General features: G+C 47.9%; 8 protein-coding genes across 8 annotated transcripts; 4 read left to right on the forward strand and 4 right to left on the reverse strand.

The window, feature by feature from the left end:
* The first annotated feature begins 8 nt into the window (after window positions 1–8).
* Window positions 9–979, forward strand: BT62DRAFT_402673 (uncharacterized protein). Its single transcript, XM_043180797.1, has 8 exons — window positions 9–190; window positions 240–292; window positions 346–359; window positions 414–415; window positions 466–560; window positions 610–690; window positions 742–837; window positions 890–979. The coding sequence occupies exons 1-8, from the start codon at window positions 108–110 to the stop codon at window positions 895–897; spliced, it is 432 nt and encodes a 143-aa protein (XP_043044661.1). The 5' UTR covers window positions 9–107; the 3' UTR covers window positions 898–979.
* A 1294-nt stretch (window positions 980–2273) lies between these two features.
* On the forward strand, window positions 2274–5346 carry BT62DRAFT_960800 (general substrate transporter). The gene is made up of 17 exons (XM_043188574.1): window positions 2274–2793; window positions 2848–2928; window positions 2985–3044; window positions 3097–3134; window positions 3185–3326; window positions 3377–3447; window positions 3501–3563; window positions 3615–3718; window positions 3784–3826; window positions 3884–3950; window positions 4001–4148; window positions 4200–4296; window positions 4354–4450; window positions 4500–4565; window positions 4620–4741; window positions 4790–4937; window positions 4989–5346. Exons 1-17 carry the CDS (start codon window positions 2721–2723, stop codon window positions 5201–5203), a joined length of 1635 nt encoding a protein of 544 aa, XP_043044662.1. The 5' UTR covers window positions 2274–2720; the 3' UTR covers window positions 5204–5346.
* BT62DRAFT_941874 (glycoside hydrolase family 13 protein) lies at window positions 5126–7867 on the reverse strand. The gene is made up of 20 exons (XM_043187809.1): window positions 7805–7867; window positions 7615–7749; window positions 7531–7560; window positions 7348–7476; window positions 7204–7299; window positions 7116–7154; window positions 7024–7060; window positions 6850–6974; window positions 6734–6796; window positions 6599–6680; window positions 6518–6556; window positions 6441–6459; window positions 6350–6392; window positions 6157–6299; window positions 6101–6104; window positions 6015–6044; window positions 5905–5966; window positions 5651–5857; window positions 5559–5601; window positions 5126–5507 (listed from the first exon to the last, which is right to left on the reverse strand). Exons 1-20 carry the CDS (start codon window positions 7844–7846, stop codon window positions 5385–5387), a joined length of 1491 nt encoding a protein of 496 aa, XP_043044663.1. The 5' UTR covers window positions 7847–7867; the 3' UTR covers window positions 5126–5384.
* Window positions 7868–8271: 404 nt separating this feature from the next.
* Window positions 8272–10378, reverse strand: BT62DRAFT_403161 (uncharacterized protein). The gene is made up of 6 exons (XM_043180798.1): window positions 10340–10378; window positions 9748–10284; window positions 9340–9687; window positions 9151–9288; window positions 8485–9096; window positions 8272–8433 (listed from the first exon to the last, which is right to left on the reverse strand). Exons 2-6 carry the CDS (start codon window positions 10279–10281, stop codon window positions 8305–8307), a joined length of 1761 nt encoding a protein of 586 aa, XP_043044664.1. The 5' UTR covers window positions 10282–10284; window positions 10340–10378; the 3' UTR covers window positions 8272–8304.
* Window positions 10353–11827, forward strand: BT62DRAFT_926820 (uncharacterized protein). The gene is made up of 3 exons (XM_043185121.1): window positions 10353–10588; window positions 10643–10722; window positions 10772–11827. The coding sequence occupies exons 1-3, from the start codon at window positions 10415–10417 to the stop codon at window positions 11703–11705; spliced, it is 1188 nt and encodes a 395-aa protein (XP_043044665.1). The 5' UTR covers window positions 10353–10414; the 3' UTR covers window positions 11706–11827.
* A 118-nt stretch (window positions 11828–11945) lies between these two features.
* BT62DRAFT_990800 (vacuolar protein sorting-associated protein 26) lies at window positions 11946–13479 on the reverse strand. Its single transcript, XM_043190249.1, has 8 exons — window positions 13302–13479; window positions 13170–13242; window positions 12959–13115; window positions 12746–12910; window positions 12520–12695; window positions 12331–12473; window positions 12243–12269; window positions 11946–12190 (listed from the first exon to the last, which is right to left on the reverse strand). Exons 1-8 carry the CDS (start codon window positions 13446–13448, stop codon window positions 12185–12187), a joined length of 894 nt encoding a protein of 297 aa, XP_043044666.1. The 5' UTR covers window positions 13449–13479; the 3' UTR covers window positions 11946–12184.
* A 13-nt stretch (window positions 13480–13492) lies between these two features.
* On the forward strand, window positions 13493–14560 carry BT62DRAFT_1071756 (uncharacterized protein; the record flags this gene model as incomplete). Its single annotated transcript, XM_043178802.1, has 2 exons — window positions 13493–14132; window positions 14185–14560. The coding sequence occupies 2 exons, from the start codon at window positions 13493–13495 to the stop codon at window positions 14361–14363; spliced, it is 819 nt and encodes a 272-aa protein (XP_043044667.1). The 3' UTR covers window positions 14364–14560.
* On the reverse strand, window positions 14342–18970 carry BT62DRAFT_990802 (MFS general substrate transporter). The gene is made up of 8 exons (XM_043190250.1): window positions 18573–18970; window positions 18392–18519; window positions 18146–18328; window positions 17749–18094; window positions 16324–17698; window positions 15998–16216; window positions 15812–15953; window positions 14342–15759 (listed from the first exon to the last, which is right to left on the reverse strand). Exons 1-8 carry the CDS (start codon window positions 18713–18715, stop codon window positions 14576–14578), a joined length of 3720 nt encoding a protein of 1239 aa, XP_043044668.1. The 5' UTR covers window positions 18716–18970; the 3' UTR covers window positions 14342–14575.
* Window positions 18971–19172: the final 202 nt, after the last annotated feature.

Raw genomic sequence — 19172 nt, forward strand, 5'->3', positions numbered from 1 at the left:
TGCTGGTGGCGTGACTTGTTTAGACAATTTTCCTGTCCTCCCATCATCTTCCGCAGCGCCCGCAGTTTTCCTCCCTGGTCTTAACATCCTCAACAGTTCAAGCGACCATGAAATTCTCCCTCTTCAGCCTCTCCGCAGTCATCGCGCTCATCGGCGGCGCCCTGGCCCAGGACTTGGTCATCAACACTCCGTACGTTCCCTTCCCTCCGCAGCAACCCAGCCAGCTCATCGTTCCGCAGCTCCGGCTTGACGCAGTGTCTACCGACCCTCCTCAGCTGGTCTGGAGGAACTGGTATGTTCATTTTTGTGCACGCTGGGTGCAGGCTCATGCTGGTTTTCTCTCAGGCCCTTACTTCCTGGTATGTATTTTCTCTCAATTCTGTCCATGTGGCAAACCTTTTTTTCTTTTTTAGACGTGAGTTAACCTTGGTCCTCCGAGCTTAAATAGTATTAATATTATTTCAGTATCACGTCTGGTACCGACCCCAATGGGAATACTCTTGCGAACCTTGGTGAACAATCGGGCACTTCGCTCACCTGGACTGAGACGTTCCCTCAAGGTAGCTGCGTTCACCACGTTTTACTGCACAGCTAATTGCGTCATTTTAGGCACTTCACTCGTTTTCAACGTTCGTGACCAGACTGGAACTGTGAAGCAGACCGCTCCTGTCACTGTGCAAACCGGCGGTTGTATGTGATTGGTTGATCAACTTGTCCTTCGCTTACTAATCAATTTTGCAGCAACTGACTGTACTAGCTCGACGTCAGTCGTGTCTGGTTCCTCCACATCTGCTGCAGCCGAGTCTTCCAGTGTTGCTGTCTCTACAACCAGTGCAGGTAGTGGTACCACCCTCTCTACCTCGGCTACAAGGTAATTTTTTTTTTCTAGTCTTTTGATCGTACCGTAACCTAAAGTTCGTAGGGCGGCATCGTCCGGTGCCGCTAGCGGCAGCAGCAGCTCTCGCGCATCATCTGCTTCTGGCTCTGGCTCTGGCTCAGGCACCTCAACGGGCTCCAGTGCCGCTGCTTCCAGTTCCAGCAATGCCGCCCTCTCTCAGTTGTCAAACATGGGTGCTGCAGGTATTATTGGTGCCGCTATCCTCGTTCTGTTCGCCTGAGCCCAAAACGGTAAGAGGTCGTCTGGTGTCGGTCTCTTTTTGGTCTCTTTTTTCATGAACATTTTTGCTGCTTTATGTAGTATCCGTTCCTTTCCTTCAAGCGACAAGTAACATTCTATTCTTTTTATTCGCATCTTCTACCGTCCCAATTGTACCAGCGACGAATACAGCGAACATTTTGAACATCTTTTCTCACTATACCATTTTCTCCTACCTCCGCCCACGGATAGAGATTCATGACCTGTTTTCTGCACTCGCTGTACGAATAAATTGGATTTTGACATGTTGCGCCCCGAGTGAAAACAGTTGATTCAAGTGAAGTTTTTCAAAGTTTACGAAAAGACAAAGGTTACATTGTCGTCTGACGATGGTGCTGTATCATGGTTCACAAGGTTCCTGCCACCGCTGAAGATGCCAATCAGCTGTCTGAGGAGCTTTCTCATTGGACATGTATTCCTGTGGAGGAGACTGGACATTTGCGAACTGTAACTTTGTTTTTTGTATGCTTTTGACCAGCGAAAACATGTAGCCGGATACCTATTGGTTCACACTGTCACGATCGATCGATGTTACTAAGAAGTTACTGTCCATAACCCTAGCAAGAGCCGCCATGAAAAGCTCTACTTTATATTTACAGTCTCTCTATTGCACCTCCTTCAGCCCTCCCACAGCACAAACCCCACAGCGACGAGAAAACTTTACATTTATAGGGGTGGCTTTCACTCGACATACCCTAGCTACAGTTGTTCGGCGACGTTTCATTCAATTTTTCAATAGTAAAAATGGGTTTAGTAAAATAATGAGATCATTTCCATATTCTTTTCCGTAAAGGAAAACAGCAGGGAAAATTGAATTGAAAAAGGCATCCTCCACTGCCAGAACAAAGGAAACCCCTTGTTATTCAAAGAAAAGGGGAGGTTTTTGGCACATAAAAAGAGTGCCAAAAATAGCAAGTTTTTTCATCGTGTTTTCCTTGTCCCGTTTTTGCAGCATATAAAGGTAATTGCAAGTCACAACATTTTCAGAATGTCTGTTTCCATGCCGAAAAGGAACCGGCCCCAGCAGTGATGTGCAGCAGCCTGGGATTTAGAAAACTATTCCTCTTTTGACGGCCCGCCAAAACACCTTCGCTGCGCGTTCCGTTCTCGTGACTTTGATACCGGTATAAATTGTCTGTTTCCCACATTATGAAAGCGATAAATCTCCGTCTTCCAGGATCTAGCCCAAGTACCGCAACCAAGCGGCTCGAAGGTAGGTCGATATTCTAAAGGCTTCGAGTCTGACCGGAATTTCTTCGCTTGCAGTAAGATTCACTCTACCTTCTTGAGCACAGGACCACACTAGACGTCTACTTGCGATTCGTCGGTGCCGCAATTAATCCAGATGTTACCTGTTGCGATGAAAAGGAACTAGATACCTGTTACCCCGCATTCAAACACTTGACTTGCCAACATAGCTCGTGATCGGCTGGGGTTAATTGCGTCCGCCCGTATATCACTGTCAGAGAATCTGGGAACCATGAGTGCTAGCCTCTTCCTTCCACCTTCTCTGTGCGGCCACGGATTTCTTTGCATCTTTTAGCATTCCCCTTACGATTTCCTCATGGCACCCCGCTCTGTATCCGAATGGACCATCGTGGACTTCATACATCACGGTCCTTGGTGGACGAATCGCGGTAGGTCTCGTATGATCTTCACCCCCCAGCATTGCTCATGTAGGACACGTGCAGGTATCCTGTTATTGAATCTATGCCTATTTCTCCCTCTCCTCACGTCGTCCGTGAACGGACTTGACTCGTCTCTCATTAATGGTAGGTGCCTGTCAAAGTCAACTTGTAGTACAAAGTAACCATGTCTTCGTTCATAGGACTGCAAATTCTCCCAGAATGGCAGGATTTCTTTGGGCACCCCGAAGGTGTCACCCTAGGTCAATCTTTTATGACAACATCGATGAATCTTTCCTCAAAGGTTCCTCTCAGGTGTCATTCAGTCGGCGCAAAACATGGGAGCTTTGATTGTACGCGATTTTCTTACCAAGACGTCGTTAGGTTCATATTTTTCTATTAGTGTCTTCCGTTGACGCCTTTCGCTGCCGATATCTTAGGGCGTAGGGCTGCCTTGTTCATTGGATCCCTCATTTTACTATCCGGAGTCGCAATTCAGTTTGCGGCATCGTCTGTGAAAGTTTTCATCGTTGCCAGGGTTCTACGTACGTATATTTATTCAAATACTTTTTGGTTGCTAACAATACCTCCCCAGTCGGTTGCGGTCTGGCGTTCTCTACGAATTCGGCACCTCTTCTCCTGCTTGAACTGGCCTATCCAACACAAGTATGTTTAGCTTCTATATACGTAGGCAAAGTCCCTGATAGTAAGTATGAAAGAGAGGGAAGATCACGTCTTTTTACAACTCAAGCTGGTACATCGGCAGTATAATTTCAGCGTGGGTATGTTTTGTCCCTGGCTCTACAATACAAAATTTGTTCACTTGTTGGTAGGTTTGTTACGGGTCCTTCATTCATGCTAAAGAAAGCATATGGTCGTGGCGCGTTCCTACGCTCATCCAGGCCGTTGCACCGTTGTTGCAGGTCTGCTTGATATGGTGTGCTTCTACCATACATATCTCGGTTCTGAGGCATCCTGAAACTGACGCGTACTGTGAATAAGGTTTACTCCAGAAAGTCCCCGTTTCCTTGTATCAAAGGGTTACGTCCGTACAATCCTCCTTTCCATGTCGACAACTGCTTCCTGACCATCAGAATTACAGGAAGGAAAAGCAGCGCGCGTATTGGCCAAGTACCACGCCAACGGCGGAGACGAACGGGATCCTCTCGGTGCGCTTTTTTTTTTGGTTTCGTCTGTGCACTCATGACCCCCTTTTTAGTGGTATTTGAACTCGCACAAATCAGGCATGCCCTTCGAATAGAGGAAGACATCAACAGAAGTACTTCCTACATGTCCTTAGTGTCTACGCCTGGCAACAGAAAGAGGATGATGCTTGTCCTAGCCATCGCGATCTTCTCTCAATGGAGGTGAAAACTATTGTGACGATCGCGGGGCTTTCCTGACATTGATTTTTGTAGTGGTAATGGTTTGGTCTCATATTACATCAACTTGGTGCTTGAAGGAGTCGGTATCACAAAGCCAGAGACAAAAGCTGCAATCAATGGTGCCCTCCAGGTTTGCTGTTTGACTTTTCTAGTCGTTACTCGTGTTAACGATATCGTTACGCTATAGGTCTTCAACCTTGTTGTCGCATTGTCTGCTGCTTCTCTTATCGACTGGGTAGGTCGTCGTATGTTATTCATCATTTCGAATTCTGGTATGTTGGTCGGTAAGTTGTCATATCACAAGTTTATTTAGACGGCACTGATCCATCACAGCGTTCGGTTGTTGGACCATCATCGAAGCCCTTTTCAACGAGTTCAAGAAAGCGTCTGCTGCAAAGGGTATTGTGACTTCACTGCCTTTGGTTACATTGGAGATAATGTTTTATCGTACAGCTACCATCCCGCTCATTTTCCTCTTCTATTTCTTTTACGGAATAGCATACACCCCAATGCTTGTGGCCTACTCCCTGGAAATTCTTCCATACAAAATTCGAGCCAAAGGGTTCGCTGTGATGGTGCTTTCTGTCTCAGTAATTGTCGAGGGTTTTACTGACGAACATTAGAATATTACGATCATGTTAACATCCGCTTTCAATCAGTGTGTTAATCCATGGGCAATAGAAGCCATCGGATGGTGGTATTACATCGTTTATTGCGGGTGGCTTATCTTCGAATTGGTGTTCGTGGTAGCCTTCATAGTGGAAACCAAAGGTAAGGTGTCTGGTCTCTAGCATACGGCGGTCCTGCTAATCTATTCTGTAGGTCGTACCCTCGAAGAAACTGCTGCAATGTTCGATGGCGAAGAACAGCCTCAAGATTTAGCCAACATGGGCGGCGAAGCCGCGATGAGCCATGGTCTGGCTCTTCAGGAGAGACCATTAAGCCATTCCGATGATGACAACCACAAGGACGACATTTTCGAGAGTTCCCGACCTATGATAAGGGTAACGATAGAACACTCGACGAACTCGGGGTAGGAAGAACAATCTAAATAAAGCCCTCTCATTATCTCTGTAACTTTATGCTTTGTTTCAATACCCGCTCCTTGCATGTGAGTAATAGTTGAGTTGAATACTCGTCCGATGTATCATTAGTTTTAACTAGATCCATGCCAGTGATGTCCATCTTATACCGGTCCCTCATTGAATAAAGGTTCGTTCATGCCTTAACCCAGACTTGAACATAATTAGGGAAGCAAGTGAACGTCCCCCAGCCTTCAGCGTCTATATCCACTTGGCCCCCGTCAGACATCCAGCTTTTGAAGCGTGACCCGGCATTTCGCTGTCGAATGTCGATTGACCCCCAGGACCTCCAGAGCATCGAATCACTTACCAGACCAACGTTCATTCTAACACTATGTACAAAGTCTCCGGATCTAAGAATATTCCGTGAGATATGCGGTACAACGCTCAGAGGGTACTCACTCTTCTTTGTTGCTCAACAAGACCGCGCATCCTTGGTGCGTTAAATCGCCCATTCGAACAAACCCTATGCATGTTCTACCGTGCAGATATTCATGCGTAGAACCGTAAGCATACAGCTTCCGAGCCGCAATAAGGCGTATGACATTACGAGCAATGTTTGCGTCGAAACATTCAGTGTTCGGATAGACATCACCATAAAAGACGCAGCTGAAACATCTTTAAGATTGTATTACGACGACAAAAAAAGAGCATACGGATAGCCCTCTTCTCTCAAAAGAATTATAGTATAAGCCTGAATCTTGAAATTGTTTCCAACCTGATTGAACGATCAATAAAAATCTAATCAGACAGGGTAAGAAACAACTACCCAGCTTTCCAAACTTTGGCCTTCAACCTAGGATCGTACTTTCGTTCAATTGCTTAGCTATGCATCATTGCTTGGGGACTCACCGTACTAGGAAGTCTTAGCCATATCGTGTAATGATGAGAGAATAAAATACACTTACTCGTGGTTATCTACAAAGGTAACTGCGTCCTGAGGTTTGAGCTTAGCAATAGTATTATTCAGAATAGTTCTAAGGTCGTATCTAGTCCAGTGTAGGCTGGCTTGATTGAAATTCATGTGCAGAGGAACATCAAAAAATGCAGTCTTTGTAACAGTAAGCCATTATCGTAAGGGATTGAACCATGTGCGCGCACCTGCCCTTTAAACGCTCGTATGTACGGCAATATCGATTTGACGCTAGCGAGAAATCAGGAGTTGGACGGGAATCCGTAGCAGTTTACTTACTCCCCCGACCAATATTCAGCTATATGAAGAATCATCATGGGCGATAAGACGAAGAAGCAAAAACAGAATAAACTCACAGACCGCCAGCATTCTTGGATTTTGCGACCTCGCACGCTCTATCTTTAATGCCGTTCAAGCGTACAAACACCCTGTTGTACGATAACAACTTACAAAACTGATAAGAAATCTTCGATCTATGTGCTTGATTGCATCCAGACGAAAACCAACAGCCCCAGTGGTCTGTAGATGGAAATCGTGAGTCGGCCTGACATTGTCATTCGGCCTAGGCTAACCTGTAGTATCCAGGAACCCCAATTGAATAGATCCTCTTGGACGGCAGGATGCCGATGATCGATCTGCCATATCGAAGAGTCAGCATGGGTAGCGCGATGACGAGCACTGAGTTCACATCTATGCCAAGCAGGTAGTCATAGTTTCCAAGTTCTCTATCAACATTCTTCGACCATCCTTTGTGGCCGGGGCCCTCTATTCGATAGATGCCCTTGCTACGCGTCCTGTCGTCCCAATCAAGACCTATAAGATGATTTTAAAAAAAAGGACATAAAGGAACCCATAGACAAACCAGAAAAATGAGTCTGGTTCCAGCGGAATGTACTATACTTGGGGAATGATGTAGGTCACAGAGATATATTCGACCAAGATTGGAGCATTTACCTTTCCACCGCGTCCAGGAAAATCGAAGGCCGTCCATCCCTAAAGTAATCGAGTCAATGTTTGTATCCAACCCAAGGCCATCTTTCACCTCAATTTCTCTTGGTTTACCATCATTCTTTAAACGGTTTTGTGGATTCACGGGAACAGCGGTAAACGTTTCCCTTCGATCTGCTCCAAGTTTGTGCTGGAAGCGGCATGAAGAGAGCAGCACACATGAATGATGACTACTTACATTAAGAACGGCATCAATTATAATGTCGATCTTATACCGTTTCGCGACGTCACAAACGTGCAAAAACTCCTCCTTGGTGCCCCACCGGGTTGGGATGCCATCCTTTTGATCAAATTCCCCTAAATCCCACTAATACGAGTTAAATCAGCCAATCCCAATCATTGTGCAACGAACCAACGATACCAAATCATACGCGTCATATCCCCTTCCATGCTATAAGCAGCAGCGGGGTGAGAAAATAGAGAAAAGGACAATGAACCGAGATACCTTGCAGGCCGCTTTGTTAGGCGGCGGTAACCAAACTTGTGTGAAGCCCAGCTCAGATAGTCGAGGTATTTCGGATTCAAAGTGTTGCCACCAGCTCATTTCAGGATGACGTGAGTTCCAGGTGAAGAATTGAATCTTGGAAGAGAGGATGTGGTTCAGCAACGGCTGAAGGCTCTACACTGGTACCGACCATTAAAGGATTATCGTGACTGTCGTCTGGACCGAGCTTCATGCGACTTAAAGCTGGGGTGGGGAATAGCCATCGCTTGATACACCCAAGGAAGTCCATGATCGCGGCACATAAGGTGATCGTTGACAAGTCAGAACGGAAAGAAATGTATTTAGTTGATTAACCATCCGAACTCCGTGCATTGAACGAGGCGCATTTCTGCGGACTCCGAAAACGAATGAAGCTCCGATTCAACGTTTAAAAAAACACCCCAAAAAATTTCTTGCTCTTCACTAATTACCAACAACCACGATGACCTTACCGCTCCATGTAGGCGTTTTGCTAAACTATGGGGCGCGAAGGGTATTCACTTTTACTTTTGTGGATTGTAAGAGTGTATCTGCCTCTTTAATCGCTCCGACTGCAATTTCTTCCACGCAGGGAGGAGTTTCATGATGTGGCTACATATACTTCGATTCTAGTGTTTAAATAAGATTTAGATGAAATTTTACAAATGGTATTTATGCCCGACGTGCAATGCTCCCAGTGTACTTGCTGAGCGCACTGCCAAAACTAGAGACGTGGGGTGGTACTTCAGATGCTTTCACTGGCGACAACGCTGTTGGTATATTCAAACTGCTAGCACCCTCCTATACATGGATCAGCAGGGTCAGCTGAAAGTGTAGATGAGGTCAACTTGCCTGACTACCAAAATCAAATGCAGGACCAAAGGTAGGCGGAGGCGGGAAGATGTTGATCTTTCGTCTCGCTTTCTTCACAGGGCCCTCCGCCGTTTGTGCCGTGCCTTGGTCGACAGGCTGAACACTGCCTGCCCGACTTACTGTTGCAGACCTCGCTCGCTTGGCCTTTGGGGCAACATCCTTCACTTCACTGCCAGCTCTCTTCCTTGCTTTGGGCACTTCAACTTCGATCACGCTATCAGGGCTGGCTGCTTTGCGTTTCGACTTCCTTGTAGTGGCCTCCTTCTCTTTCGGTGCAGATTTCGGAGCCTGTATTTCTTCAATGTTACTATCCTCGTGCCTGTCTGATCGGGATCGGGATCGAGACGTGGAGGACTTAGCATCGCTTTCGGTAGCTTTGCCTTTGCCTTCGCCTTTCGTGGTTCCTAGCAGAATATCTTCGACCTCGACGCTCTCTACTTCCGTGGTTTTCACCTTGGCAACTTTGGGCGCAGCATTGGATTTAGCTCGCGACTTGGGTTGGGGCTGAGGTGTGGATGTGTGTGAAGATGACTTGACATTTTCCTCCCCTTCGTCGTCTTTTTCGTCGATAATCATAGTGGCTTTGGGAGTCTGCAGAGCGGCATCAGAACTTGGGAAAAATGTATCCTAGCGAATAACGCGTACCGTTACCTCTGTAGCGCGGCTCCTTGCCTTTGCGCGTTCTTTCTCCAACGCCGCCTTTAATTTTGCATTCTTCGTTTCGGTTTGATCGAGGCGTCGCTTTGTTTCCTCCATAGCTTCCCGCTCAGATTCTGCGTGGGTCTTTTACAAGATGGTCAGCTACAAACCAAGTCGGACAGAGGTTTTACATACCTGCCACTCCGCCAAAGACTCTTTCAACTTATCAACCTTGTGCTTTTCTTTGTCTTTCGTTTTTTCCAACCGATTCTGAAGGGCCTGAACTTCAGCTTCCAGTTCGATTCGTCGCTTTCTCTCCTTTTCCATGTCTGCCCCGCCCTTCGTCTCGAGGTTTTGCCATTTCCCAAGCTGGCGGTCCAGCTCATGTTTGGCCCGTCGAAGATCATCGTTCTCTCGGTGTAGTTCGGCTTGCTTGGCTTCGGCCCCCTCAATTTGCAGACGTAGACGATCCATTTGGGGAGCTGTGGATTGGTACATGTTCTTCTGCCGCGCGGTCTCTTCACGTTGAGCTGTCAGTTCCTTCTGTGGGTAATGAGCGCTTGAGTATGTAGACAGTGTATAGAAAAATGTAAGGTACCACACCGACAATCTATCAACCTCTGTAGTAGCAGCCTCGACCCTGGCTTCCCTATCTTGAACCCTAGCGAGGAGTTCAGCACTTTGAGCTCTCCACTTCTCCTTTTGAATACTCTGCTTCTTGTTCAAAGCCTGTATTTCGTCTTCCAGGAGTTCTTGTCGAGAGATATATTGGCTCTCGCTCTGCTGGAATTGTGTAATCTTGAAATCCCGTTGTAGTCGAGAAATCTTTCCCAGCCGTATGTCCTCTTCCTCTTTAAGAATGTTGAGCCTCTCTGTTTGAAGGTCTATGGTCTTGCGCCAAAGAGCGATGCGATGGCAGGACAATAGGACATCGACGCCTTCGCGCCACTCCTTCTGGTCTGCCTTCCATCGTTTATGGACGTCTGACAAGGCTTGCTTGGAACGAGCTTTTTCCTGGTCAAGCTCGTCACGAATTAACTTGACGGAATGTTCCAGAGATCGATTTCGTTGGACAAGGTCGTCAATGTGAGCTTGTTGCGACGCCTCCAAAGACGGGATTGCAGATCTTCGAGACATTTCCTACAAAAGAGTCAACAAAACGAGGATTCGAGGGTCGAACGAAAGGAAGACGGACCGAAAATGGGCGACACGGTGAAGCGGTCAAGTCAACATTATTACGCTCACGTGTTTCCTTGTCGCCACCACCATCATGGCACCTGGCAGGCTAGTCAGCACCATTAGTGTCACCGTACCACGGCACAATGCTCCGCGCATAGGCAAGAAGCTTGGTGCAGAAATACAGGCGCAGGCTCGTACGCAGGGCGTCCGAACCGACACCTACCAAGTACACCCAGACTCATCAAATGCTCTCAATCAAGCCATTGTCTGTCTGTCCTTTCTTCGTCCATCGCCATCCGTCTAATATCTTCACTAAAAGGAAAACGCATCGGAATGGAACTCTCTCCTCATTATCGCTCGAGCAGAACGGGGCCCTCAATGGGACATTGGAACCCAACAGTAAGCCGATTATATGCGTCTGATGTGGTGGTCTCATTGTACGTTGCAGGTTCCATGTCGACCAGTATTCCGATCTGTACTACGACAACACTCCTCTCCGCGAAGTCACGAAAAAACCTGAAGACGAGAGCCCGCAAGAGAACACGCCCGGCCCACAGCCGCATCGCTTCCCAGACCAACCTTCGCATCATTCCCACACGCCCCATCGTGAACCCTCTCACAGAGACTTTCCCATGCCTAATATGCACCATTCTGCTACTCGCGATGCTTCGCCGCATCCAATGCGCCATCAGCCCGCTCAGGTCAATTATCCGTATCCTGCATCTCCCAGCGTACGAGGCCCTGCACCCAATTCTTTTGCTGGAAGTGCGCCGTTCAATGCTGGCCCACAAAACTTTTTCAGTGGTGCTGGGTCGGGTGGGCCTGGGAGAGGGCTTCCTCACGATAGCGGCTCGATAAGGATGGGGGGCATGGGCATGGAATTTGGTCATCCAAATCAAATGAGCGGGATGGGCGGAGGAATGGGTGGTAGTATGAGTAGCGGGATGGGCGGGGGAATGTCCGGAGGCATGGGCGGGAGTATAGGAGGAGGTATGGCCGGTATGGGGGGTATGGGTGGCGGTATGGTGGGTGGAGGAATGGGTGGTGCACTTGGTGGCGGCATGGGAAGCGGCATGGGTGGCAGCATGGGTGGCGGTATGGGTGGTATGGGAGGCGGCATGGGCGGCATCAGCAATTCCGGAATGGGCGGAGGCGGCATGGGCAATGGTGGCATGGGCAGCCTGAGCAATATCGGCATGAGCGGAATGGGCGGTGGTAATATGGGAGGAAACATGGCTGGCATGGGCGGCGGCATGGGAGGAGGAATGGCCGGCATGGGGAGCGGTGGACTCCCGAGTCGAATACCGGGCGGTATGATGGGCATAAACCCAGACATCAGACGTATGACAAGAGGCATGGGCGACGAAGGTTTTATACATTGATCTAGCAGGTACTGACAGTGACAAATTTTTGTTGGACTCTGAAAATGGTCATCTCTTTCATCCAGCACAACCTTTTTTTTTCCTCGACTGACCAGTCTAGCTGTTGTTGTCCTCGCATTCCTTATGTTCGCCTTCATTTGACGTGACACCCCAACGCCCCAAAGGCCCGCAATGGCTGCAAACAATCTACTGGAAACCCATCAGTCGGAGCTACGCACCACCTTTGTGGATACACAAGAACGTAAAGCCGCAGTAAATTAGCCTAGCAGTTATCTGTGAATAAGCATCTCGGGTTATCGAGCTCTAATGCTGAATATGTAAGAGTCGGTAGAATCCCATTACACGAAGAACAGGGACGGGGGTGTCTCAGACAGATGCCATATAGCTCAGAATTGACTAAAATTTATCCACAGGTCCACAAGGGTCCAAAATCGAAGTTCATAACAGTGATGTACATAAAGCAAGAAGGGGCGCGACGACTAATTCTGTTGACAAGCATCAGCATGAAGGGATCCATCGAGAGTCTACATCACAAACCTCAGGTATCCTGAAGATAGTTATTTCCTATAAAGGGGAACCAAATCAGATTCGAAATTCTTGACATGATGCCTTCGAGAGGCAATACCTGCTGTTTGAAATAACGCCGGTTCTCCTCGTCGACGAGGACAAGATTGAGGTAATATCGCGTACTGAATTTCTTGTTCACATCACGGAATGTTGGCGTGATATCGAACCCGCCCAAGAACAGTCTTATAGGAATGGTCTCCCCTGAGCGGCAATTAGTAGAGCGGCTTCACTTGAAGAACACACGCACCTCTTACTGGAGCACCATCCATAATCTCAAACTTTGTTATGGTTTCGCTTTCATTGTACTGGTTTGGCGGTGTTCCAGTCGTCTCCCTCCGAATGATTGAGAGTTCCATATGTTTGATCTTCACGCGGACAAGAAGAAAGTATATCTTCCCGACGATGGCATCCTTCAAATGGTATCTGTGACAGATTCGATTGAGAAGACGCCAAGACGAAAGGAAAGAGCATACTTCGATTTGTTGTACTCAAACTCGATGTGCAAACAGTCCTCTATGCCGACTTCCATTCGTATGGAATTGTTGCTATCTGGTGGCATCCTGAACGAGTGGACCCATACTTCCTTTTCTTTTTTCACGTCCGCCATTCTTCGCGATATACTTACTCGTATGAAGTAACTGAAGTGTGATTAATATACTGAATGTAGCAAAACAACAAAATCATACCGAAGCTTTACATTTATGCCTCGATAACTTTCGTATTGTTTCTCGACGTTCTTGAAATTGAAGTCGAATGTTTGTGATTGCCTCAGTTCTCCTGGAGCAGCAAGTTCCTGAGATAACGACAGGAACTCATGGTGGTTACCCCGGTCATAGAACAGCTCTACACGGATAAGCATTAGCACACATGGACGCGTCGCCTACAATGCCTAATGACCAATGTTGCCCACAAATTCAACCTTGATGCCCTCGTGGGTTATTTTCTTGCCGTCACGAACACGAACGACGATCTGGAAAGAAAAATCACTGTGAGAAGGCCGTTCAAAGTTTTGAGAAAACATCCACTTGCATGACCACCGATAGAGTCGCCGTCGTAGTAAACTAGGCAGGACGTTACTTTGTCTTTCTCTTCTCGCAGTTCGACAGATTTCCTTGCCTCCTCATCGCTGAGCTTGATGTCGACATCGATCGGTGAGGCGAAGAAGTATGTAGCCATTGCCGGTTCAATTGAGCGACGAAGGTCGTGGCTGTGCAAAGCCCATGTCCGACTTCGCCCTCCGCAAGGCAGTCGCTCTCGATACCATAGCTCGCTCTCCTGCACTCATTCGGGAGCACGAGCAAGATGCCGCCACAGCACATTCGTCCTTCATTTCTCAGCAGCTGCCTCCACTCGATGCGCGCTTGTGCCCTGGACACCCTCCGAGCAGAGTAGACGTCGTAAATTCCGACTCGTATGCTGCTGCTCGAAAGCTCGGCACTGATGCAAAGGGCAAAATAGCTGTTCTGAACTTGGCGAGTGATGAATATCGCGCAGGAGGATGGGCGACGACCCTTGGTCGGACTCAGGAAGAGGCACTCTGCTATTCATCTACGCTCTACCACACTCTGTGTGATTCATACTATCCCTGGCCTAATGTGGGCCCGGGCGCTGTGGCTGGCGTATACTCTCCGGGTGTTGTTGTCCATAGGGACGACCTTGACCATGATCTCGTTGAGTTTCCTTACGAATCAGGGAAACGTATAGTTGCTGCAATATTGACGGTAGCAGCACCATGCTATCCTCAGCTCACGAAAGACGGCCAGTGCTTTAAGGACCCTAGTGTGCTAGAGGATCTGAGAGGCAAGATCCGACTGGTGTATAGGATGGCGGCGTCTAACAGGAAGGAATACATAGTGCTTGGTGAGTTGCTATCCTTAGATATTCTATCAGAGTCTCATACCTTCTGTTCAAGGTGCCATGGGCTGTGGGGCATACAACTGTCCGCCGGTTCTTGTGGCAAAAGAGATGAGGAGCATTCTTTTAGAGGATGAATTCAAAGGGTGGTACAAGAAAGTGACATTTGCAGTTTACAGCAAAGGACGAGGAAATTATGATATATTCAAGGAGGTATTCTTAGATGTGGTGGTATAGCTCGAATGGTATTCCGTTCTCGTACTTCGACGATTCGACTTGGCATCTTGATTTTTAGCTACCATTTTGCCTTCCGCGCAGATATCCAGCCTTGATATCAAAGAAATCTGGCCTGGGCCTCATCTTCGGAAGTTCTTTGGTTGAACAGTTTTTTTGAAGAATACGCAAAGCAAAACTGAGATAATTGCAGTGATGGCACTTTAATCTATATATCAGCCGACTTTTGCTTTGAGATCCTTCCAAAATGAGGTGAACAGCACACCGCCGATACCGACCAGCGCAATCTCCAGTCCAACATAGTTGGCCATTCCGACAACTACGCCACTTCCTCCCCAAACAGCACCTGTAACCCTCCCCGTGTAATTGCTATACTGAATCGCCAGAGAAGTCCAATTATTCCAATCTCCCGGTGTCTGCTTGCTCAACAAGCTCAACGTGACCGTGCTTGCCAGATTGAACCCAAGAGCAACCGCCCACCAACATACCACCACAGCGGTAGCATGAACGTGATCATCAGTTGCCACCAACAATGCAATAAAGACTACAAGCGACATCATCCCAATGGTAGTACCGATCGCTAGTGTGGTCCGGTCTTGGTAACGGCGAGCATATATGACATTAAGCAGGAGGAATGGGAATGTCGTCAGACCGCCAAGAGCGATATAATTTCCGGAGGAAAATGGCGTCCAGTTCAAGTTGGAGGCTGAGGAAGAACCAAACACCGGTATATTGGCTTCCCAGGCTCCAAGTATGAAGAAACAGGTCATGGCGAACCAGCACATGCACACGGAGACACCCCATTGAGACGAGGAAAGTCGTCGGCGAGCTGGAGGGAGGAATGACGGAACTGGTGAGGCAGGTACGGAATGGTGTCGGGAAGCCAGTGACGTTGACGGAGGATGCGACATTGCCCGCGAGGGGGTCTTTTCAGATGAGGACATCACAGTCATCGGAATGTCCTCTGCATCCTGCTCTACCGAACTGTTTCCGGCTCTGGGCTGATCGTTAACAGGATCTTTGTACCATCTTTGCACCGCTCCCCAGAATACTACCCAGATACCGACCATTATCCACGCTGGACTCGTGAACCCGTTGAACCATTTGTTTGTGAAGCCAACCTCCTTGTATAGCAGTCCACCGACAAACGGACCAAGGGTCATTCCCACTCCTTGTCCCATGACGAGCCAGCTGGCTAACGTTGTCCGACGGCGGACCCCGACGATGCGTGGATCTGAGCAATAGCGTTTGCAGTACATCCACATGGAGAAGCCGATGCCATTGACGATACGGCCAAGGAGGATGAGGTAGAGGTAGTCCACTGGGTATGCCAGAGCGTACAGAAGGAGTCCAACGATGGATACTGCACAACTAACGTTCAGGGGCAACCGGTACCCTCCTGAGAAGACAGAAGGATAAGTGGCAGAGCTATAATACTCTTCCAAACGCACCTCCATCGTATTTCAACAAAGGCACTAATGCAATTGCAGAGAAGACGGTAGGTATGCCGATGACCACACCAGAGAACGTAGAATTTCCTCCCAGATGGATCGCATAATCGTTGGACGACGATACAATGATGAAGAAAGAGATCTAAAGCATTTCAGCGTGTTTCATTGCAAGGACCGAGAACGAACCTGTAACAAAACATTCGCAGTGATGATGATAACGAGAGACGGCAATTGGGGCAGCTTCAATTCTGGATCTGTAGCTGGCTCATCGTGGTGAGTATGCGATGGCGGTACGGTCGTCAGTATATCTGGAGTCGCCATTGGAAAGTCGTAATAACCACGGTGGCCCAGGATAAAATACTTGTAAGGCAAGCGCTTGTCATGATGGGCTAAAGGCCGCGTCGACTATCGGCGACTACACAAGTACATTACTTGCATTGCTACGACAAAGACGAGTACGAAAAACGCAAACGTATCGAAGTGTACCAAAGTCTCCTTCAAATTATTAGCACTTCGGAATTAGACATTCTTCGATCCGTGCTAGCCCTGCCACTACTGGTGAAGTCCCTCCCATCGTCATCTCCTTGAATAATCTGTACATTAGAAATCCTAGTTGTCTTGGGAGGGATCATGATTGGCTCAATATAAATGCTGCCTCTTGTTTCTCCCCAGACAGGTGTCGGGGTGTATCTCCTAGTCATCTTCCCAACACCCTTAATCTGTGTCACAGAGGACGACGACAGTTGCTCCTTGTACCTCTCACCAACGAAGGGATCTTCTCCACTGTTCAACGAGCGCCGCAACACGATATCTGTCTCCTCGTATAGACTATGTGTCCTTGAAATGTTGCTGTCTCGCTTATAATGCTGCGTGTGAGGCGGGATGACTGTGGGTGACGATATGAAAGACACTGTGCTTGGCCGTCGATACCGTTCCACTCCCTCAGTTGTCGACGACTCGAGCCACTGACTAGAGATGTTCCGAGGGCGAAGTAACGATCTTCTATGCACCTCATCCCGAGTCTTCCCTACGTCAGGCTCATAGATGGAGGGGACATCTGTGGCTGGAGTCGTTTGCTGAGTAGAGAGGTCTGATCTAATGGTTATTCTTGGAGTACTGGCGAAGGTATAGCCATCCGAATCTGCAGTTTCAATCGAAAGTGGAAGGGAATAATTTCTTGTGCTTCGTGATTGCAGCGGAGAAGCGACAGGTGTCCTTCGATCTGTCGAAAATTCTTCGTCCATCTCTGGCCAAGGAACGAGCCCACTAACTTTTCTCTTGGATCTTCTTCTTGGGACGGGGATCGAAGAATTTTGTTCAATAACTGCCCGTGGAGGTAATGCCGGAAATTGGGGCACTAACTCATGAACCGCGTGCAAAGAATCTGTGCTGGCCTCTGCGCTTAGTGTTTGGGGAAGGAAAGAATCGGGAATTGACCCTCTGGGGCCCATGCCGGAGGAACGACTCCTCACTGAATTATTGGATGAAGATGTGGAGTTACCTCCTGAGGAAGACCCATCTACGCCGTGCCGGGAAGTTACGAGCGTGATGGGGCTGGAAATATCCAGTGAAGAAAAGGGTCGCATGTTCAACGATGGGGCACCTTGGGCAAAGTCGATGGTAACACGTTGTGCTGGAAGTTGGGTCTTGAGTGAATTCATTTCATTCATTCCCGAGAGACCAGAAGTAGCCCGAGGCCCGATACCTCTTCCTAAGGCCCGGGGCATTACATGAAACTCGGTCGCGGAAGGGGACAGTTGACGAAAGGTACCCAATTGAGGATTGGAGATAAGAGTTCTGAAATGGGAGTCGCCACGCTTCTCGTTCTTATTTCCTGGACGTCTGTATTCAGCTTGGAACTGTGCAAAATCCTCGACAGTATCCAAACTGGAAATAGTCAGAGGAATCCGCATAAATTGAACATGATGGATACTCACCCGTTGGCAACTCCAATGCATAAGCAAGCTCTCGCTAAGCATCTGAACACTCGACGAATCAAAGCGCCAGAAAACCCCGTGTGCGCAAACCCTACAACTGTTTCAATAACACCCAGCTTCAGACCTCCAGAAATCCAGCAAATTCCCCTAAACAAATAAGCTTGATCTGAGGACGAGGCTTCAAAATCCCGTTGCCCTCGTAAAGCATTCACGAGACGAAAGAACACAAGGCAGAAGTTGATTGCTTGGTACACGGTAAAAAGTGCAAGTGTTATGCTGGTGAAAAATGTCCACAGGTCACGATCACGGTCGCTCTTAAAGCCGATAAAAATGCCAGCGTCGTTGGCTGAAAACAGAGATCAATAGAAGACTCTCAATAGAATCAAAATATACTAACCACGACGTGTTATGCCGAACAGGGATGCCAGTTCATTGAGCATGATTATGGCAGGAATGAAAAATAATAGCAAGGGCTTTGCGATTTTTCGAAAACGGCTCGGGAGGGACTCGAGGAGCTCAGCGTTGGTGAAGAGAAAAAGAAATGCGGTGTATAATAATATTGGAAGTGACGACATAGCAGCTAGAGAGATGGGTTTCGGTGACCTTCCGAGTCCCAGCAACTGAGAGGATCGCTCCAACTTACCTACGACAATATCCATGATTTCAAACGTCCTTAGGTTATCCCGCGCAGCAGGTAGTATGTGAGAAATCAAATCCAGGATTGTCAAAGTCAAGTACAACCACCCTTCAGCAGTAAGCAACAGGTGTCGCCTACAGTTGTATTGTCATTCACAAATGGACAACGATCACAAATTGATACTCACCGACCCGAGCCGCGATTAGTGAAAATAAGTGAGGTCGAAAAGATAATTTCCAGGGCCGAAGGGATTACGAGAACCACATATTGAATCCTGGTAAGTGATTCACAGCGCAATATAGAGGTCGATGAGAGGCACAGCAGTCCCATCTAGTCAATAAATAAGGACGCTGAGCATTTCAGAGACCAGCTGAAAAAAGCCCAAAGAAATAGCGCTTCCGGTAAAGGAATGGACGACAGGTCTTGCTGTCGTCAAAATGAGAGCCAGGGTGTAGAGTCTGGGAAAGGTATGATTGCAACCAAAACATCCATGATACGGAAGAGTGGCAGTAGCCGTATACAAACTCCGTAACTGTTCTGTTGGAAAGCTGCTCTACGTTGCTAAGTATTATAGCAGCGCTTCTCTTGGATATAATATTGGGTGACTTCCCGCAGCATTTAGAAACATAGATTATTTTCTAAATCAGAGATGCCGAGCGATGCCGATATAACAAATTGGATGAGCGCCACAATTTGATGGGAAACACCCTCGTCTAGATTTTAGTCTAGACGACCCCTCCGACCCCCCCTTCTAAATCTAAATTATGTTTCTAAACCTTTGATAACC

Source organism: Guyanagaster necrorhizus (genome assembly GCF_019112545.1).
Source record: "Guyanagaster necrorhizus MCA 3950 unplaced genomic scaffold BT62scaffold_3, whole genome shotgun sequence".
NCBI classification, from domain to species: domain Eukaryota; kingdom Fungi; phylum Basidiomycota; class Agaricomycetes; order Agaricales; family Physalacriaceae; genus Guyanagaster; species Guyanagaster necrorhizus.

What these genes read in the sequence shown, in the direction of transcription:
- BT62DRAFT_960800 (XM_043188574.1), top strand. Translation starts at nt 2,721, where the DNA reads ATGGCACCCCGCTCTGTATCCGAATGGACCATCGTGGACTTCATACAT. An exon ending in TCCTTGGTGGACGAATCGCG is followed by an intron (nt 2,794 to 2,847) that starts GTAGGTCTCGTA and finishes GGACACGTGCAG; the next exon opens with GTATCCTGTTATTGAATCTA. An exon ending in CATCGTTGCCAGGGTTCTAC is followed by an intron (nt 3,327 to 3,376) that starts GTACGTATATTT and finishes ATACCTCCCCAG; the next exon opens with TCGGTTGCGGTCTGGCGTTC.
- BT62DRAFT_990800 (XM_043190249.1), bottom strand. Translation starts at nt 13,448, where the DNA reads ATGGCTACATACTTCTTCGCCTCACCGATCGATGTCGACATCAAGCTC. An exon ending in GGCATAAATGTAAAGCTTCG is followed by an intron (nt 12,911 to 12,958) that starts GTATGATTTTGT and finishes ATCACACTTCAG; the next exon opens with TTACTTCATACGAGTAAGTA. An exon ending in TTTGAGTACAACAAATCGAA is followed by an intron (nt 12,696 to 12,745) that starts GTATGCTCTTTC and finishes AATCTGTCACAG; the next exon opens with ATACCATTTGAAGGATGCCA.
- BT62DRAFT_941874 (XM_043187809.1), bottom strand. Translation starts at nt 7,846, where the DNA reads ATGAAGCTCGGTCCAGACGACAGTCACGATAATCCTTTAATG. An exon ending in AAAGTTTGGAAAGCTGGGTA is followed by an intron (nt 5,967 to 6,014) that starts GTTGTTTCTTAC and finishes TCGTTCAATCAG; the next exon opens with GTTGGAAACAATTTCAAGAT. An exon ending in TTGAGAGAAGAGGGCTATCC is followed by an intron (nt 5,858 to 5,904) that starts GTATGCTCTTTT and finishes AAGATGTTTCAG; the next exon opens with CTGCGTCTTTTATGGTGATG.
- BT62DRAFT_402673 (XM_043180797.1), top strand. Translation starts at nt 108, where the DNA reads ATGAAATTCTCCCTCTTCAGCCTCTCCGCAGTCATCGCGCTCATCGGC. An exon ending in GACTTGGTCATCAACACTCC is followed by an intron (nt 191 to 239) that starts GTACGTTCCCTT and finishes ATCGTTCCGCAG; the next exon opens with CTCCGGCTTGACGCAGTGTC. An exon ending in GACTGAGACGTTCCCTCAAG is followed by an intron (nt 561 to 609) that starts GTAGCTGCGTTC and finishes GCGTCATTTTAG; the next exon opens with GCACTTCACTCGTTTTCAAC.
- BT62DRAFT_403161 (XM_043180798.1), bottom strand. Translation starts at nt 10,281, where the DNA reads ATGTCTCGAAGATCTGCAATCCCGTCTTTGGAGGCGTCGCAACAAGCT. An exon ending in CAGAGGTTGATAGATTGTCG is followed by an intron (nt 9,688 to 9,747) that starts GTGTGGTACCTT and finishes CATTACCCACAG; the next exon opens with AAGGAACTGACAGCTCAACG. An exon ending in AGTCTTTGGCGGAGTGGCAG is followed by an intron (nt 9,289 to 9,339) that starts GTATGTAAAACC and finishes ATCTTGTAAAAG; the next exon opens with ACCCACGCAGAATCTGAGCG.
- BT62DRAFT_926820 (XM_043185121.1), top strand. Translation starts at nt 10,415, where the DNA reads ATGGCACCTGGCAGGCTAGTCAGCACCATTAGTGTCACCGTACCACGG. An exon ending in ATGCTCTCAATCAAGCCATT is followed by an intron (nt 10,589 to 10,642) that starts GTCTGTCTGTCC and finishes CTTCACTAAAAG; the next exon opens with GAAAACGCATCGGAATGGAA. An exon ending in TGGGACATTGGAACCCAACA is followed by an intron (nt 10,723 to 10,771) that starts GTAAGCCGATTA and finishes TGTACGTTGCAG; the next exon opens with GTTCCATGTCGACCAGTATT.
- BT62DRAFT_990802 (XM_043190250.1), bottom strand. Translation starts at nt 18,715, where the DNA reads ATGGGACTGCTGTGCCTCTCATCGACCTCTATATTGCGCTGTGAATCA. An exon ending in AATCATGGATATTGTCGTAG is followed by an intron (nt 18,329 to 18,391) that starts GTAAGTTGGAGC and finishes CCATCTCTCTAG; the next exon opens with CTGCTATGTCGTCACTTCCA. An exon ending in TGCATTGGAGTTGCCAACGG is followed by an intron (nt 17,699 to 17,748) that starts GTGAGTATCCAT and finishes GACTATTTCCAG; the next exon opens with TTTGGATACTGTCGAGGATT.